Source organism: Balaenoptera borealis (genome assembly GCF_965194805.1).
Source record: "Balaenoptera borealis genome assembly, chromosome: 1".
In the NCBI taxonomy this organism is placed as follows: domain Eukaryota; kingdom Metazoa; phylum Chordata; class Mammalia; order Artiodactyla; family Balaenopteridae; genus Balaenoptera; species Balaenoptera borealis.
Window position 1 is genome coordinate 50,260,356 of NC_138860.1, and position 19,820 is coordinate 50,280,175.

The window sequence follows — 19,820 nt, forward strand, 5'->3', positions numbered from 1 at the left end:
GCCACAATTCATTTCTAAATTAGAAACTGATAATTTTCAGGATATTGATGGATCACTAACAATAATTTTAACAATCCAAAAAATGAAATCCACTACAAGTTAAATCAAAAACCTATGAACTGGTACTTCCCTGGTGGTGCAGTGGTTAAGAATCCACCTGCCAATGCAGGGGACACAGGTTCGAGCCCTGGTCTGGGAAGATCCCACATGCCGCGGAACAACTGAGGCCGTGCACCGCAACTGCGGAGTCTGCTCTCTGGAGCCCGCAAGCCACAACTACTGAGGCCACGTGCCTGGAGCCCGTGCTCCGCAACAAGAGAAGCCACCACAATGAAAGGCTCATGCACCGCAACAAAGAGTGGCCCCTGCACCTCGCAACTAGAAAAAGCCCGCACACAGAGGTGAAGACCCAACGCAGCCAATTAATTAATTAATTAATTTTTAAAAATACAAAAAACCTATGAACTACAACAGAACTTGAAAAGCTCTGGCTCTATATTCTTATTTTATGAAAGAGGAAAGAACCCTGGAAAGGCAAAAAGACTGTCCCCATGGCCTCATGACGAACATATACAAGAACTAGCACTTATTGTATGACCGTGTGTACACAATAATACATATAATCAGAGATGTAAAACATTTGCAGCTTCAATCTAATTCTCTGCTTATTTCAAGTAAAATTTAATATAGCAAAATGACATAAAACCAAAGAAGCTGAACAGTTCATAGTCGTTCACAGCACTAGAAAGCAGCCTACACAAGAAATCAGGAGTAATACACCCAAATTTCATCACCAGTACTTGAAAAATAAATTCAAGTGTCTGTTCTACTAAGTGTTTCAAGAGCACCATCTTCATATATGAGAAACTACATGTTACTGCATTATGAGAAGGTTCTTTTCTCTAGCAAATGCTAACATCTTTTATGATGTCCTTTTTTCCCCAAAGTTTTTTTTTTTTTTTTTTTTTAATTAATTTATTTATTTATTTTTGGCTGTGTTGGGTCTTCGTTTCTGCGCGAGGGCTTTCTCTAGTTGCGGCAAGCGGGGGTCACTCTTCATTGCGGTGCGCGGGCCTCTCACTATCGCGGCCTCTCTTGTTGCGCAGCACAGGCTCCAGACGCGCAGGCTCAGTAGTTGTGGCTCACGGGCCTAGTTGCTCCGCGGCATGTGGGATCTTCCCAGACCAGGGCTCGAACCCGTGTCCCCTGCATTGGCAGGCAGATTCTCAACCACTGCACCACCAGGGAACCCCCAAAAGTTTTAAGCTGCCAAAATTCCTAGACTCTAAAGACTCTTATTTATGCCCCTTTAACTATTTTTAAAGGAACAGCACCAGCTCTTGAGAAATAGTATACAACACACGGATCCCAACCCTATAAAAAATGTCTTTAATGGCTCCAATTCACAAAGAAAAGTGCTCCTTATTAATTTTGCCTACCAAACAATGAGCTTTTCCACGACAGGAGTCACATAGTAGGGACCCTCTGCAGAATAAAATTTCAACAATTAATGAATTTTTCAAAAAATAATTTCTAATTGGCCTAGGAAAGATAATGCAGTCACACATATGAAATGTGTTCCTCTCCTCTCTGACCAACCTAAAGTAACCATTTAGGACTAATGTCCAAATGGAGTATGTGAATGAAGAGTCCCAGAATGACTCCAGCCACAAAGCTGACATTATAAATCAAGAGGTAATTTCACCTTCAAACTAAATCTTATGCTTCTCCTTCCAGCCCCAGAAACTGTATTTCAGATTAATACAATTCTATGAAACAGTTAAGTGCTGTAATACTTAAAATGAATCATAGCATACAATCAGCCACTATTACTTCTCCCCAAATGAAGCATTCCATACTATATAACAAGTATAAGATGTTGCCTCAGCATGCTGTGTTCTATGAAGAACTAGCAGTGGTGCTGAAAATTACTACTAGAAAGATGAAAGACCAATACCTTCCTTTCAATAAAAACCATCATCTGGACTCTAGCCAAGGTTTTAAAACTGACCAAATGTTATTAGAAACAATAAATCAAAAACTCTACAGGCTGAAAAGCTAATCCCTTATTTCATTCTTACAAAATGTAGCCACAAAACACTACAAGAAAATTAAGTGAAAAGAAAGCATTCATAATTTTAGGCCTTTCATTTCTGGCAATACTCAAATACTGTATGTTACAAGGTGAATTTATTTTACAATCTTCAAGGTTGTTTAACCTACTTACATCCCTTTCCTTTTCTTCAATTATTACAACTGTTATACGAATAAATAAACCCGCGCTGTTGCCTAAACATCCTATCAATGAACTTAGAACAGAAATTAAATAGAAAATCGAAATATCTCAATTTATAAAATCTAGCTAGAATATTTGTGTTCATATTGATTTTATACTCTTTGTTCCTGCACATAACATAGATGTGAATTCCTGGAGGTTAACAGAGTAAGTCTTTCTCTATCCAGGAGCTGAACTGCCAGCCACTGAGAATAACCTATTGCAATGCTTAAAGCCCTTCAGGTATCTTGGCTTCTGAAAATATAAATGAGCTCATTATCTTCACTTTTCTTTTTATTAATGTAAGGTTCCTTATCACTATCTATTAAATACCCTTCAGGAGCTGTTATCACAGAAATTAAGGGTCAGGAGGGCCATGATTTCTGTAATAACACAGGTATGTTTTCAAAGTACATTGTTTACAAGATAGTACTTTTCTCCCTAGCTAACAAAATTTTAGGAAAGAAAACCTGAAAATTTTAATAATTCCCTTCTCTTTCTTCCTTCCTCTTCCCCTTCACTCCATTCCAAAACAACAGAAGAGCCAAAACCAAAGATATGATTACTTTATATACTTCATTAAATTAGTGAAAAAACGAGTCACCGTCTTTTTATCAAAACAAGATAGTTGATTACGATACGTTTGCATACTGTAACCACCGCATGTGTGATACACATTTAAATCAAGTTTCAACCCTGTTACAAAGCCTTTGTCAACAGTGTGCAAGTGGGGGAAAGCTGAAGGGCTCTGTGGAATGAAGGAAATCACTGGAGGGGCTTATCTGGGAAGAGAAGGATTCCTTGGTGAGAGGTGAGCAGACAGAAACAAGACCTAACCTTGGCGAGGGGGCGCTCGCCCAGGGTGGGGACCAGAGGTCAGGGTGAGCGGGAGGAGGGGATTACCGCGGAACCGCCGCGACCCCGGGCTACCCTCACACCCCGACTCCCCCACCTGCGGCTCGCCCTCCCACCACCATTCCCCAGCCCCGACCGGCTGTGCAGTCCCTCCCGGTCCGCCGCCCGCATATCCGTTACCCCGGCGGCAGCGGGGCTGCGGGGGAGGGGAAGGTCAGCGGGGCCCGAAGGGGGCCGGCCGCGGCGGGGATGCCGCAGTGGCTCCCCGCCGCACCGGGTCAAAGTCCGCCCGGCCGCGGGGAAGCAGCAGGAGCGGAAGGCGGCGGTGGAGGTCGGGACTGGCGAGATGGTGGCCCCTCCGAGTCCTCCCACTACCCGGCCGCTGCCGGTACCTCATACTGGATGTATTGCTTCCTCCACTCGGGAGTGATGTGCGCGGAGAGGTGCTCGGCGAACTTCATCCTGCCGTCTCCCCCTCACTCCCACTCGGATCCAGCAGTTACAGGCGGCGGCGGCGGCGGCAACAGCGACTCCGACTCCTCCCCACATGGGCCCCGGCGCGGCGCGGCGATGCGCTTCTCTCCTCCTCCGCCGCCGCCGAGGTCTCCTCAGAGCCGCCCTCCCGCCATCTTCCTCCTCCTCTCCATAGCCCCGCCCCGCCCGCCCCGCCCTCTATACGTCATCGCCATGGTAACCGCCTACGCGCACCGACGAAAGGGGCGGAGTAAGGGGCGGGATTTGCGTACATTCCTTAAGGCTCCGCCCCTTCTGGGCCGGACGTGCTGAAGGCACCTCCCATGACCTCTTACGTCTGGCTCCTGTGGGCCTTACAGCTGTTCTTTACCGCCAGCCTGGGAAGCAACAGTGTTGTTATTGCAATTAATATTAATACTGTAGCAACAATAATCCACACAAGACGTTTATATTTTCAAAGATTTGTGCAGGGCTTCCGTGGTGGCGCAGTGGTTAAGAATCTGCCTGCCAATGCAGGAGACACAGGTTCGAGCCCTGGTCCAGGAAGATTCCCCAAGCCTCAGAGCAACTAAGCCCGTGGGCGGCAACTACTGAGCCTGCGCTCTAGAGCCCGCGAGCCACAACTACTGAGCCCGCGTGCCACAACTACTGAAGCCTACGCACCTACAGCCTGTGCTCTGCAACAAGAGAATCCACCACAATGAGAAGCCCACACACCACAACGAAGAGTAGCACCCGCTCGCCACAAATAGAGAAAGCCCACGCGCAGCAACAAAGACCCAAGGCAACCAAAAATAAATAAAATAAATAACTTTATTTAAAAAAAAAAAGATTTGTGCAAACGTTTTTCCATTTTGATATTTGTTCTTCATAAAACCCTTAATGATGGATCAACATTAATCCAAATTGAGTAACTAAAACAGACTAAATAGTTAAGGGCCACATGTATTTAAACAAACCCTATTTTACATGCTCTAGGTGCTCAATAAATGTTTGTTGAATTTAATTAAAGATGTCAGTGCCAAGAATTGCATGCTGCTTCTGAATTTCAATGTAATTATCTAGTCCCGGGGCTACCAGAAAGGCCAGCAACAACACCTGGGCCCAAACCAGGACTGTGGGTACCAGCTGGACTTGTGACTGAGCTTCCTGGAGTTTAGGAGTGGGGTTGAGAGGGTAACCAATGTTGGGAGGAAAGAGAATCCTCTAGAGATACAGTTGGATGCCTACCCTCAGGGAGACCAGACATGGATCCAGCATCCAGGCTGACTGTCCTCGAGGAGAATGGAGAATAGATCACACACACAGCTTGGCACTGCTTTGAGTGTGAGAGTGATTGTCCTGGGGGACCTGATTTTGGACAGTAACCAAGGTCCTTCCCTGAGTAGAGGAGCCCTGGATAATAATAACTAACATTTGTTAAGCACTCACTGTCCATGTAACAAACACTATTCTAAACCCCTTACACGTACAGTACCTTGTCCTTTAATTCTCACAATTTTGATGATGCCCAAAGACTAGGGAACTACCATGACCAAGACAGTATTCTTAGTTATCAACATCTACTGTTGGCTTTTTTTTTTTTTCCATGTGTTTTTTCCCCTTTTCCCTTCCTCTTAATTCATGCCAGTAGGGATTCTGCAATTATTTCCTCAGGACAGGGGTGATGCATGATGGAAAACAGGCATAGGCTATGAGTCTTTCTGACTTTTATTGTACAAAAAAGCCTCAACCTTGGGTGAAAGGGTAATCAGGGTCAAAAAAAGAAGAATAGGAGAAGGAGTGAGGACTCCTCTCAGCTCAGCACTATACCCTGATGCCCTCCATAACAATTCCCCTCTACTGGAGGTAAATGTTGTCAGGAGAAAACAGACAGTAAGAGAGGGCTATGCTCCCAGGAAGGAGGCACAACCACAGAGAGGAAATAATTGCATGGTGTGCCTAGGAAGACAGAACCAGGAGCAGCTGCAAAAGAGATCGCTGGGCCTTTACCAAGTATAGACTAGAATGGTAGATTCTTTTTTTTTAATTGAAGTAGAGTTGATTCACAATGTTTCAAGTGTACAGCAAAGTGATTCAGATATAGATAGATAGATAGATAGATAGATAAATAGATAGATATCTCTTCTTTTTCAGATTCTTTTCCATTATAGGTTATAGTAAGCTATTGAATATAGTTCCCTGTGCTATACAGTAGGTCCTTGTTTATCTATTTTATGTATAGTAGTGTGTATCTGTTAATCCCAAATCCCTAATTTATCCCTCCCCCCCTTTCCCCTTTGCTTATATAAGTTTGTTTTCTACGTCTGTGAGTCTATTTCTGTTTTGTAAATAAGTTCCTTTGTATCATTTTTTTAGATTCTGCATATAAGTGATATCATATGGTATTTGTCTTTCTCTGTCTGACTTACTTCACTTCGTATGATAATCTCTAGTTCCATCCATGTTGCTGCAAATAGCATTATTTCATTCTTTTTTATGGCTGAGTAATAGTCCATTTTATATATATATATATATATATATATATATATATATATATATATATGCACACACCACATCTTTATTCATCTGTTGATGGACATTTAGGTTGCTTCCATGTCTCGACTATTGTAAATAATGCTGCTGGGAACATTGGGGTGCATGTATCTTTTCAAGTTATGGTTTTCTCCAGATATATGCGTAGGAGTGGGAAGTGGGATAACAGGATCATATGGTAGCTCTATTTTTAGTTTTTTAAGGAACCTCCATACTGTTCTCCATAGTGGCTGCACCAGTTTACATTCCTACCAACAGTGTAGGAGGGTTCTCTTTACTCCACACCCTCTCCAGCATTTATTATTTGTAGACTTTTTGATGATGGAAGAATGGTAGACTCTTGGCAGCAACTCCTGTAGACCGTGGCACCCGGCTCCCATACCTTGGTACCTTAACTGTGCACAAGATTCTGGAACCATGACTCAACCCAGAGAAGACAGGAAATCCTCAATACTATAACCAATAATTCTTAATTTTTCTTATGCTGGATCCAGAGCCCCAAGACTCAGTTGGACCTGAAAATCTTAGTTTATCTACAGAATTAAATTTAATAATAAGTTTCCTATTCCTAGCATTAGTTCAGATAGTTCACTGACAGAACAATAAAATACTTAGTATTTATTGAAAACCTACTTTCTACAGAGTACTGTGCTAAGGTACTAAGAATGATAATCTGAACAGTTTTAGTCTGAATCAGAAGTAACTCTTACACTTTCTTTTGTAAATAGGCAAATAACTCTTCATTCATCAAAATTTTACTGAACACTATGATATGCCAGCCATGCCACTTTGGGAATGAAGGACAGTTCAAAAATAGGGCTTCCCTGGTGACGCGGTGGTTAAGAATCCACCAGCCAATGCAGGGGACACGGGTTCGAGCCCTGGTCCGGGAAGATCCCACATGCCACGGAGCAACTAAGCCCGTGAGCCACAACTACTGAGCCTGCGCACCACAACCAATAGTAGCCCCTGCTCACCGCAACTAGAGAAAGCCCGCGTGCGGGAACAAAGACCCAACGCAGCCAAAAATAAATAAGTAAATAAAGAAATTTATAAAAATAAATAAATAAATAAGACTCTGTCTTTTCCTTGGAGGACATCAAAATCCAGTCAGATAGACAGGCAGATAGGCCAATATCTAGATTACAATGTGATGTGCACTGTAACTGAGGTATCTACAAGGACACGTTCAGTCGACTAGGAAGGGAAGGAGGGTATCCCAGAAAAAGTGGCTTTCAAATACAGTCTTTTTTTTTTTTTTAATTATTTATTTTTATTTATTTATTTATATATGGCTGTGCTGGGTCTTCGTTTCTGTGCGAGGGCTTTCTCCAGTTGCGGCAAGTGGGGGCCACTCTTCATCGCGATGCGCGGGCCTCTCACTATCACGGCTTCTCTTGTTGCGGAGCACAGGCTCCAGACGCGCAGGCTCAGTAATTGTGGCTCATGGGCCTAGCTGCTCTGCGGCATGTGGGATCTTCCCAGACCAGGGCTCGAACCCGTGTCCCCTGCATTGGCAGGCAGATTCTCAACCACTGCGCCACCAGGGAAGTCCTCAAATACAGTCTTAAACAACTATCTGACAGGGAGAAAGACACCTCCAAAGATCTCAAAGGCAAAAAGCAAAGAGAATTCAGGGCTGTTAGAGAATGGCAAGAAGTTGTCTGACCAGAATACCCTTTAAGGCAGCTAAATGTCCCTGCCTCAAAGAAACTGTCCCCATCCCCTTACCTCCCTTACCCATTCTGGCTCCCGCATCCCCCTGGTGCACTCTCCTCACTGTATTGTCAATAATAATTTGCGTCAGACTATGAGCTCCTTGAAGACAAATTGCTCTTTTCTCTCGTTTTCTCTGATTTAGCGTGGTGCCTGGCATTCAAGCATTCAATAAATGTTGACGTAACGAAGAAAAGAAAGAAGGAAGGAAAGAGGGAAGGAGAGAAGGAAAGAGGAAAGAAAGGACAGCCACATAGAGGGAAGTTGCAGGAGATAAAGTTAAGCTGGAATAAGATTGTAAAGGAGTAGATCATGACAGCATAGACAGTGCGGGATCTTTGAAGTCTATGCAGTGACTAACTCTGCCTTGGGAAAGCAGTGTAGTATGGCTTCCTGGTTTTGAACTATAGCTCTGAGAATAGACAGACCTGAATTAAAATCCCAACTCTGGCATTTATAGTGTGTGACTTTGGGCCAAATACATTAGTGCTTAATGCCTCAGTTTCCTCATCTCTCAAATGGGAATAATAGCACTTCCCTGACAGGTAGTTATGAAGATTAAATGAAATTCTGTACATAAAGCACTTAGCATAATGACTGACCTCTGGTTGACCACTCAGTAACTGGCAGCCCCTCAAAAACCTCTGTTAGCAGTGTGAAGGATGGACTAGAGTAGGGACAAACCAGCGACCAATTCACTAACAAGCACCTACGTAGCATTTACTCTGTGACAGACACTGTTCTAAATGCTTCACAAATACAAACTTATTTAATCCCCACAGAGACCCCAGGAGGTAGCTACTCTCACTCATCTCATTTTAGAGATGAGTAAACTGAGACAGAGCAGTTAAGAATCTTGCTCAAGGTCAACCACTTAGTAAGTAGTAGAGCTGGGTTTGAACCCTGGCAATCCAGCTCCAGAGTCCTTACTCTTAAGCACCATGTTATGCTGACTGTTGATGCAACAACCCAAGCCAGCCGTAGTGATGGACAGAAGGAGGTGTGATGTGTGACTCTAAGCCTAGTGACAGGGTAGATGCTGCTGCCACGAACTGAGATAAGGAAGAGGAGGGCAGGTTTGGGGCGTTGGTGGATGTGTCAAATAGTTACAATTTGTGAGACACACAGTACTCCAGTTGGAAATACAGATCTAGAGCTCTGGAAGAAGAAGGTAGCGCTGGAGCCTGGGGAGCCACTCACCTTTAGATGATGATTAAGTCCTGGTAAGTCTGCCCAGGGAGAGAGTATACACTGAAATGGAAAGGGGTCCAAGGGAACATCCTGGTATGAGCCTGATAAAGAAGATGGGACAAGGAAAGAGGCTGGGGTGAGGCCAGAGTGGGCAGCAAAACAGTAAGGAGAGGCAAGTGTCAAGGAAGCCATAAAACGATGAAAGTTGTGTCAAGGAAGCAGTGATCAACATTGTCAGATGTTTTAGAGAGGTTGAGTAGGATGACTTCTAAGCCATTGGGTTTAGCAATTAAAGACTCACTAGTGACCTCAGAGAAAGTAGCTTCCATAGCATAAAGGGCTACAGAATGCTGAGCAGTGTGCAGCATTTGGTTTTTGTATATCCTAGATTGTCTTTACTCTGTGTGCATGTTGTAGGACCATGAGTGAGAATTTACCAGTGTACTCAGCAGTTTATCTAGAAATTCACAAGTGCTGAGTCTGAACACTTTAAATTTATCACATGTAATTCTAAGTCTGGGAACAGTTATACTTACCACAAAGTAACTCTTCTAAAACTTAGAATTATGTGTGATAAATATAAAGTCAAACTGTTGCTTGAGCAAATGAGGCTAGTGATCATGCTGAAAGGTGAAGAACTGACCTGCAGAGAGATCAAATCTTAAGCTACACTTCCCACTGAAGCTGAATAAGCGAAGATGGCCTAGCAGTGAAGATGATGTTCTCAGTACAGCTCAGGCTCTGAATTATAGGAGGCCCAGTCTAACTGTAAAATATGATAGGTTTATAGATCTAAAAGAGTTCAATAGATGGGCTTCAGATGGCCCATAGCCCCCATAAAATTACATGCAAAACTTTGTGTGTAATTTGAATATTTTTCTGGAGAAAGGATCAACATCATTTCTCAAAAGTTTCACAACCTGAAAACATTTAAAACAATAGCACCAGGGCACTAAACACCCCTCTCTCCCCCCCGAAAAAAAAAATGACATAAAGAATTTATAAATGAAGTTTCAAGTGATCCAATTCATTTATTTCTATAAATACCTTTATTTCAACACAATTTTGATTAAGTACACCTTGAGGTTTTGTTTTTTTTTTTTTTTAAGGAGCGAGAAGTGTATTTTGCAAGTTACAAAAGAACATTATAATAGTCATTCATTCATTCAACAAATACTTATTGAGCAGCTACTACTATCACTGCTCTAGATAGAGCAGTGAATAAAACAAAGTCCTTGGCTTCCTGGAGCTTGCTGTCAAATGAGAGGATACAGACAATAAACAAGTATGCAGAGAGAAGTGCATGGAGAAAAATAAAGCAGAGTAAGAGATAGAAAGATTGTTATGTAATTTATATATGGGAGTCAGGAAAGGCCTTACTGATGAGGTGATTTTTAATCAGAGTTCTGAAGGGAAGGAAGGAGAGAACTATGTAGATATGGGTTGAAGATGGGAGTTGGATAGGAGAGTAGGAGTCAAAGCAGAGGAATCGGCAAGTGCAAAGGCCCTGAGGTTAAAATGTGCTGAGAAACAAAAATGCCCATGTGGTTAAAGAGTGTTTCAGGGAGAAAGAAGGTCAGAGAGGTAGTCAGGAGCCAAATTGCTTAGGGCTTTGAGAAGGCTTAGGGCCAAGATAAAGACTTGGGCTCTGAGTGAATTGAGGACTTTGGAGATTTTTTTGTTTCTTTTGTTTTGAGCTGGTGTGTTTGTTTGTTTTCCTTTACACGTAGTAATAACCACCTTTTTTTCATGAATTTCTAAAAATCGTGGTAAAATATACAGAACATAAAATTTTCCATTTTCACCATATTTTAAGTGTACAATTCAGTGTCATTAAATTCATTCACAATATTGTACAACCATCATCACTATCTATTTCCAGAACATTTGCATAATCCCAAATGGAAACTCTATACCCATTAAATAATAATTCCTATTCCCCCCTCCCTCCAGCCCCTGGTAAATTCTATTTTACTTTCTGTCTCTATGAATTTTCCTATTCTAGGTACCTCGTATATGTGGAATCATACAATATTTGTCCTTCTGTGTTTGGCTTATTTCACTTAGCATAATCTTTTCAGGGTTCATCCATGTTGTAGCGTGCATCAGCACTTCCTTTTTAAGTCTGAATAATATTCCATTGTTACCATTTGTTAGCGGTAAACAAAATATACCATTCATCTGTTGATGGACATTTGGGTTGTTTCCACCTTTTGACTATTCTGAATAATGCTGCTGTGAACACTGGTGTACCAGTATAACTTGAATCCTTGCTTTAAATTCTTTGGGGCATACATGTAGCAGTGGAATTGCTGAATCGTATGGTAATTCTATGTTTAGCTTTATGAGGAAATGTAGGTTTTTGAGTGACATCATCAATCAGATAAATTATATACATTTTTTGCTGTGTGAAAAATAGTCTTCAGAGGAGAAGAAGAAAAAGCAAGGTGGATAAGTTTCCTAGGGCTGTTGTAACAAATTACCACAAACTAGGTGGCTTAAAACAACAGAAAATTATTCCCTCACAGTACTGGAAGTTAGAAGTCCAAAATCAAGGTTTCAGGAGGCTTACTCTCTGTCAGCAGCTCTTAAAGGTGGTGAATCTCTTCTGTGCCTTTCTTCTCGTTTCTCCTGTGGCTGGCAATCCTTGGTGTTCCTTGGCTTGCAACCACTTAACTCCAGTCTCTGCCTCCATCATCAAATGATGTTCTCCCAATGTTCCTCTGACTCTTCACAGAGCTGTTCGCCCTCCTGGTGTCTGTTTTCTCTTCTTATAAGGACAACGGTCTTATTGGATTAGGGTCCACCCTAATTGAGTTATGACCTCATCATAAATTGATTACATCTGCAAAGACCCTATTTCCGAATAAGAACACATTCACATGTACTGAGGGGTTAGAATTTCAACATATCTTTTTGGGGGGGACACAAGTCAACCCACAACATGGGAACACTGGTAAAGATGGTATTGTAATAACCCAAGGGAGATATGATGGTGGTTTGGATCAGGAGGTTAGCAGTGGAGAGGATGAGGAGTGGTTGGAAATTGAATGTATTTTGAAGATAGAGTCAACAGGATTTACTGGTGGTTTAGATGTGGGATGTGAGCAAAAAAGAGGCATCAAGGATGACTCCAAGGTCTTCTGCCTGAGTAATTAGAATGGGATTGGGGGATACTGCAGAAGAAGCAGGGTTGGGGTGGAGGGTGAAACTCAAAAGTTCAGTTCAGGGTGTGCTATGCCTGTCAGACACAGAGGTGGAAATGTCCAACAGGCAATTTAGAGTTTGGAGGTCATCAGAGAGGCCCTGGGTCAAGATATAAGTTTGTGAGTCAACAGAATAAAAATGATATGCAAAGCAACCCATGGGATTGCCCAGAAAATGAGTGTAGATAGAAAAGAGGAGAGATCTAAAGACAGAGACCTGGGATAGTCCAATGCGTAAAGGCTGGGAAGATGAGGAGGAAGCCACAAAGGAAACTGACAAGAAGAAGTTAGGATGAGAAGAAGCCAACACAGTGAGAATTGATCATTCTTTCAGGAAATGTTTCTATAAAGGGGGATAGAGTAATAAGGTAATAGTTGAATTGGAATGTGATAACAAAGGGGGTTTTTTAATGGGAGAAATAACAGTAAAATAACAGCATGTATGTATTCTGGTGGAGGTGATTCAGTGTAGAAAGAAAAAATGATTATACAGGAAAGAAAGTGCACATAAATTTTCTCTGTGTAAAACCAGACATAAAATACACATGTTTGAATAGTGATACAGGTTCAGGAAGGATGTTCAGAATGGTTACCTCTGGGTTAGAGATTTCAAGGGATTTTTACTCGTATTTTTCTATGTTGCTTTCAATTTTTACAAAGTGCATTTATCAAACCTACAAAAACAGTAAGTGCTCTGTTTAAATAATTCCAGAACAAGTGATGTCCAATAAGTACAAAAAAGTATCTCTGCAGCATTTGATACTGCAAGCCACAAGAAAGAAACCAGTGGACTGAGAGATAGAGAAAATCCAGGGGATGAAAACTCAAGCAAGGACCCAGAGAAAGCAGAAGAGTGTAGACAAAGGATTAACCCTTAAAGGGAGGAGACACTTGACATCATTTGAGACTTGGGGTTGGGGGTGATAGTAATGATTGGGGTATACGTACATAACTTTGTAGTTGGAGGGGAAGGAATTGTCTCTAAGGAGACAAGTTCATTTGCTTGGGAAAATGGGAGCAGAGTTGGACAAGAGGTATGCAAGTAGCACTGAGTTTAGAAACTATTCACTTGCAACAGAATCAACTAGAATGATTTTGTCAAATTTTCCAGCAGTGTTCAGCAGTCTAGGAGCAGGAATCGAAGGAAAGGACAGTTCCAAGATTAGGAATTGCAGAAAACACCTTAGGACAAGGAGATAAAGATATTGAGGTACAAATGGAAACAAAATAACAACAACTAAGATTTGTTGTATTTCACATGCATTATTTAATTTAATCCTCATAGCAATGGATAAGGATTAAAAGTATATTAGGTTAAAACATAACAAAGGATAACAGTAAAAAAGGGATATTTTTCATTGTACAGATGAGAAAACAGGTTTGGAAGGTATGGCCGATTTGTTGCCAGGTTTGGGAGCTACCTTCCTAGATGGTGGGATACCCTCATCCCTTAGGAGTTGATAAGAGGCAAGACCCCAGCTCCCACTAGGTGTAAAGTGGGCAGATATCCCTATCCCAGCTCTTTGGCAGGAAGTATGTGGCTCATGTTTGTCCAAACAGATGCTTCTGCCAGGAATTTTGTCTCATGTGGAAGTAATCAGAGACATGGCAACAGGTAGAGCATATTCTCAGAGGCTGCAGCAGATTTCAAGTCTAGCAGTGAAAATGGCATCAAGCATCCAAAAACTGAACTGTCAAACACAGGGTCCTGACCTGATTGTTTCTCTGGCATGACCTCTGTTCTGTTCTTGGCTATAAGCTTTTCTGGCTTCTGCCAAGAGGTCTTTTCTTAGACTTGTTTACAAGCCTTCACATAGATACTGTGAGCAACCCAAAGCAATCCAATAAAATCTATTTCTGTTTAAGTTAACCGGAGTCAGATTTTCCTGTTTATAACCAAGCACCCTGGATGGGTCATAGGGATTAAGAACTTTGCCTACAGCTGTTGCCAAGGAGGTACTCAATAATCAGATACACATAAGAATTTTTATGAATGGGGCTTGTTTAATGGGCTCATGGATCAAAAGGTCATAGTAGCAGGGATGGAGGATATGCAGGGGCTCAAAAATATTGTCTTTCCCTCACCAAGGCTGATCTGTCAACTGCTTATAGGGAACAATGCTGAGTCCCTAATATAATTTGGGATGAGTCCCGTATTTGGCGTAGGGATAGACCAGTCAAATACCTGGTGCAAGACTGATTACATTGATCTTTTTCCATCATGGGAGTTGGGGACAGAGGAATTAATTTATTCTCATTAGAGTAGGTAATAATTCTAGATATGGATTTGTCTTTTCTGCCAGCTATGTTTTTGCCAGCAATACCGTCTGTGAACATTTTTATTTACTGTCACAGTGTCCCATTTAATATTGCTTCTACGAAAGAAAGAAGTGAGAGAAAGGAAAGATGTCTATGGATTTCACTGGTCTCACCACGTATCCCATCACCTATAAGCACATGCCCTTACAGAATGGTATTATAACCTATTAAAGACTCAGTTATGGTACCAGCTAGGAGACACCATGCCGAATAGTTGGAGTGCTGTGCTATAGAATGAGATAATGTTCTAACCAGTAGCCAATATATGTTGCTGCTTCTCCCAGGCAGACATGAGTCCAGAAACCAAGGAGTGGAATGATAATATCACTTCTCATTATTACATATAAGAACCCAGTCAAAAAGTTTTTGTATCAGTTTCTCATAGTGCTTGGCTCTCTGCTGGTTTCGAAGGCTTAAAACCCAGAAAAAAATTGCTTCCACCCGAAGACTCAACGATGATTCCATTAAAGGAGAAGTTGAGATAACCCTTTGACCTATATGGGCTCTTCATGATGTTAAAAGATCAGGGTTTCCTATATTGCTGGAATGATTGGTCCTGATTTTCACAAAGAACCAAGAGTTCCCATACAAATGAAATGGCTGGGTAGGAGTGGGTCTAAAACCAAGGGTAACCTTCAGGGTAACCCCTTGTGTTGTTCTGTCCAGTGATAAAAGTTAATTGAAGATGTACCAGCCCAATCCAGGCAAGATCACCAACGGTTCAGACCCCTTAGAATGAAAGTTTAAGTTACCCCATCAGATAAAGTAGCATGACTAGCTGAGGTGTTAGCTGAAGATTACAAAGAAAAGAAAATGAGAGGGGAGTGGAAGAAAGTTATAAATACCAACTATGGGCTTGGGATCAGATGCAGAAATAAGCAGAAATAAGGTCTGTACTGGCTACCCTGTTTTCTTCCTGGCTTTGTAATGCATGTAGTAACCAATTTCCTTTGCTTACTCTTTCCTTTTTCTCTAGTATTTCATATGGCTGTGTTAGAGGTGAACTTTGTAAGTTAGACCTTGAGTCAGAGGATATGAAGGTGGTATTGTGACCAAACTAGAAGAGGAATGAACATCCCCTTGGAGCCAGGAGTTCCTCTAGGGCCTTCCTGATTTCCAGACAGTAGCCCACTCCTCCGGGCCTTTCAGTGACACTAGTTCCCTGGATTCAGTCCATCCTGACTAAAACTGCACCAGTGGTTTTCTGTTATCTGTACTTAAGCCCTGACCGAAAAGCAAAACAAACAACACTGCAAAGAATGAAAAAGTATAAGCAATGTTTATGTTGTTATGGAATCAAAATGATTATGGAATAGTGCTTTAGATTATTTGTTTTGGTTACTTAAAAGAGCTTTTTCATTTCTATCCAGGCTATAAAAATTGCTTTAGGCCACAGTGTAGCTCACTTTGACATGGCTTTGTCTTTTTATGAGTCTCACAGATGTCTTGATCAAGGAGAAGAATTGCTGTTTTCTGCCGACACTTACATCTTTAAAGTCAGAGAAATAACCTTTCCCAGAGTGCAGCTGGTTCCTGAGGGACAGGAACCACTCCTATCTTATTCACTTGTAATGGCACTTAACACAGTAGACTCCACAAAGTAAAGTAAATTGATTCTTTAATATATGCTTCCACCTGCCCATCCAGGAGTGATAAGCACGACAATTTTGGGGTCCATGCAGATCCATTCTTATTATAAAAACATGTCATTAGAATCTAGGCTCTTTCCCCAACACCTGGAATGGTTGAAAACTTAAGCTAGAATCAGAGACTTGTAAGCAAGGGGTGATATATTCAGAAAAGTGAGACACCTGAAGCATTCAGGGATTGGGGGGTCTTGTTATCATGTATACCAAAAGTCCTACTGGAGTACATAAGAGTCTTTTGGTATTCTGTTCGGTTGCCGGTACCTCCAATCAAAATATTCCCAACCTCAAGGAAGTTTGATTTTCATTGTAAGTTTTTTCTTAATTATCAAATTAATACCCACTAATCATAGAGAATTTAGAAAGCACAGGAAGGTATAAAGAAGCAGAAAAAAAGATCCCCCCACCTCATCACCCAGGAGAAACTACTATGAACATTTATATTACTTTTTTTCTTTTTAAGTTAGCATAGTTGAGAGGTTAGAGAACGTGAGAGGTGGAGCAGAAATGTATCCCTCTCTTGTAACTCTTCAGTGTCCCTGACATCAGGGTACCTGTCCCTGAGGCATGATCCACAAGCTACCCAAAACCTCTGACTTGGCCATTAAAACAAAGAGGTGTTTTGTCTTGACTCTGAGGGAAGGGGATACCCTTTGTGTGACAGATTGATATTAAGAAAAACCAGTTAGGGAAGCCCAGCATGTTCTTCCCACCAGTTGACAGTACATTTCATCTCATGTCTTTCCAGCTGTCTTCTGAGAGCCAGGATCTGAGTGGAAGGAGGGCCAAGAGGGCCATGAGAAGCATCAGTTAGATCTGAGGAGATAGGGTGTGTCTGTAGAAAGCTGAGTATGTCAGTATGATTGGAAGTGGGCCAGGAGTGAGATCTGGATGTCTGTTGGGCAGGTGTATTTTGAAGAAAACTCTTATGGGCTCTTGCTAGTGAACGTCAAGGAAAAAGCGAAACGGGGGAGGAGACATAAAGCAGGACACTGCCTACCGCATTAAGAGAAACATTCATCATTTCCTGCTCCTGCTCTCTGTGTATCTCTGAAAGCTGGCTTCTGACGACGGCCTTTAAAAAAAAAAACACAAAACCACCTTTCATTTGTTCACTTCCTGAAATCCTGAAATGAACCGCACAGCCCCAGGCAAAGCATGCACTAAAATGAAAGTCAATTTTTCTATCTCTTCGTGAATTGGAGGTTTGGGTCTTGTTCAATGGTATATTCCCTGAAACGCACTCAGACAGATTTTCAGTGGTGACTCCAGTGCTGAGCAGATGATTAACTTCCCGATTATTTGGACTAGGACCTAAATAATTCAGTGATCTATACTGGTTAATGCTTCCTCTTCATACTGCCCTAAAAAGAAATTTGTTAATTCTATCTCCAAAATATCTCCTGAATCAGTTCACTTCTTCCTGTCTCCATAGCACCGGTCACCATATTCTCGCACCTTAACTGTAATATTTAATAGCTTCCTAGCTGGTCTCCCCTTCTGGCCCTACTCCATTGTCCACACAACAGTAAGAGCAGTCTTTTAAAACATAATCCCATCACGCCTTTTTCTTGCTTAAAACCCTTCAATGTGGGACTTCCCTGGTGGCACAGTGGTTAAGAATCTGCCAGCCAATGCAGGGGACACGGGTTCGAGCCCTGGTCCGGGAAGATCCCACATGCCATGGAGCAACTAAGCCCATGCGCCACAGCTACTGAGCCTGTGTGCCACAACTACTGAAGCCCGCAGTGCCTAGAGCCCATGCTCCGCAGCAAGAGAAGCCACCGCAATGAGAAGCCCGCGCACCGCAACGAAGAGTAGCCCCACTCGCTGCAACTAGAGAAAGCCCACGTGCAGCAACAAAGACCCAACGCAGCCAAAAAAAAAAAAAACCCTTCAATGCTTCCCATGGCGTATATGATAGAATCCAGAATCCTTACCATGGCCAAACAGGATCTGTCCTTGACCTTCCTCTCCTTCATCTGGTCTCACTTTCTTCCTAATTCACTGTGCTCCAGCTTCACTAGTCTTTTTTTCAGTTTCTTTGAGGCACCAAGCTCTTTTCTACCTTAGAGCCTTTCCGTGTTCTATCCTGCATGAGATATTTTCCTCCCTTCTCACTCATCCTTTGAACTTCAGCTTAAAGGTTGAAATGAACTTCAACTTCATTGACCATCCACACCCAATCTAATTTAGGTTCTTCCTCTATACATAGTACCCCATACATTTCCTTTACAGTTCTTATTAAAATTTGTGAATATATATATTTAGTTGTAAGATTTTTGAGATCCAGTTTCCCCAACAGATGGTAGATTCTAAGAAGATAGAGATTATGTGTGTTTTGCTCTGCTGTATCCCCTAGTGCCTGGCACAGTACCTGACACGTAGTAGATGCTCAGGACTTCTGGAATGAATGATTTTACATCATTTGGGTTTGAAGAGTTTAAAATAATAATTACCGAAAAGATAATTTCCTTGTGTTTGTTTTTTGCTAATGCAGGACACATAAGAAATACCCAACAGGGCTTCCCTGGTGGCGCAGTGGTTGAGAGTCCGCCTGCCGATGCAGGGGACGCGGGTTCGAGCCCTGGTCTGGGAGGATCCCACATGCCGCGGAGCAACTGGGCCCGTGAGCCACAATTACTGAGCCTGAGCGCCTGGAGCCTGTGCTCCGCAACAAGAGAGGCCTTGATAGTGAGAGGCCCACGCACCGCGATGAAGAGTGGCCCCCGCTTGCCACAACTAGAGAAAGCCCTCACACAGAAACGAAGACCCAACACAGCCATAAATGAAATAAATAAATTAAAAAAAAAAAAAAAGAAATACCCAACAAATATTTGTTGATTGATTAATTGATTAACTAACTTTGGATTGATATTTTAGTAGGGAAGAAAGGTATCACACCTGGAGACAGGCTAGAATCAAAGACACCCAGATATAATTACAGTCAACCCTTTTCTTACTGTGGTGAAAGTGAAAACTGTTAAAGTGAAGATTAGGTACAAACATTTATAATTACTTTAATGATAGGGCCTCTTTAAAAAAAAAAAGAAATCAAGATGTACTATAGGTGAATATTACTGGGCATGGTTGTGTTATCTATAGGGAGAGGCTATGATTGGCTGTAGGGGGCTGAGGACTGAAATCAAACATCATGCTGGATTCAGTAGGCTTGGAAAGAGGAGAGTACAGACTAAATGTGGAGTGTATGGAGAAAGCCCTTTCTCATAGGGTAGAAGATATGTTTCAAATCTTGAGCAGCAGATCCAGCCGATAGCCCAACCTAACAGTTATCGATGTTAAGCATTATGCTGTGGATAAATTTTTGTATAAAATTAGTTTAAATATATATCATAGGGAGCCACGGTCTTGGCTTGAGAAGCTAAGCTGCATTCACTCTAGGATTTATGTTGATATGTCCAGGCATATTTTTATATGCCTGAGGTTTTATTTGTACCAAAGGGCATCACAACAGCCATTGGACCGGTAGAAGAGAGAGGTGAGGCTCACAAATTTAGTTCAAGGACTCCAGTTCAAGGTCAGTGTCAGTGAGAGGGATGATTGAATCCCAAACAGCATCTGTCACTGTGATTGTCCTCCAGC

General features: G+C 42.0%; 1 protein-coding gene across 4 annotated transcripts in view; it reads right to left on the minus strand.

Annotated features, from left to right (window-relative positions):
• The window catches only part of XPR1 (xenotropic and polytropic retrovirus receptor 1), a 204,805-nt gene extending 201,001 nt beyond the window's left edge, over window positions 1-3,804 (minus strand). For 2 of the 4 annotated variants that reach the window (XM_082385897.1, XM_082385899.1), the window contains exon 1: window positions 3,523-3,803. In XM_082385897.1, the coding sequence (XP_082242023.1) occupies window positions 3,523-3,527 (5 nt within the window). In that variant the 5' untranslated portion in view covers window positions 3,528-3,803. Of the gene's footprint in view, window positions 1-3,522 lie in introns of all 4 variants that reach the window. The other 2 variants (XM_082385898.1, XM_082385900.1) reach the window with 2 other exon arrangements.
• Between the last annotated feature and the right edge of the window lie 16,016 nt (window positions 3,805-19,820).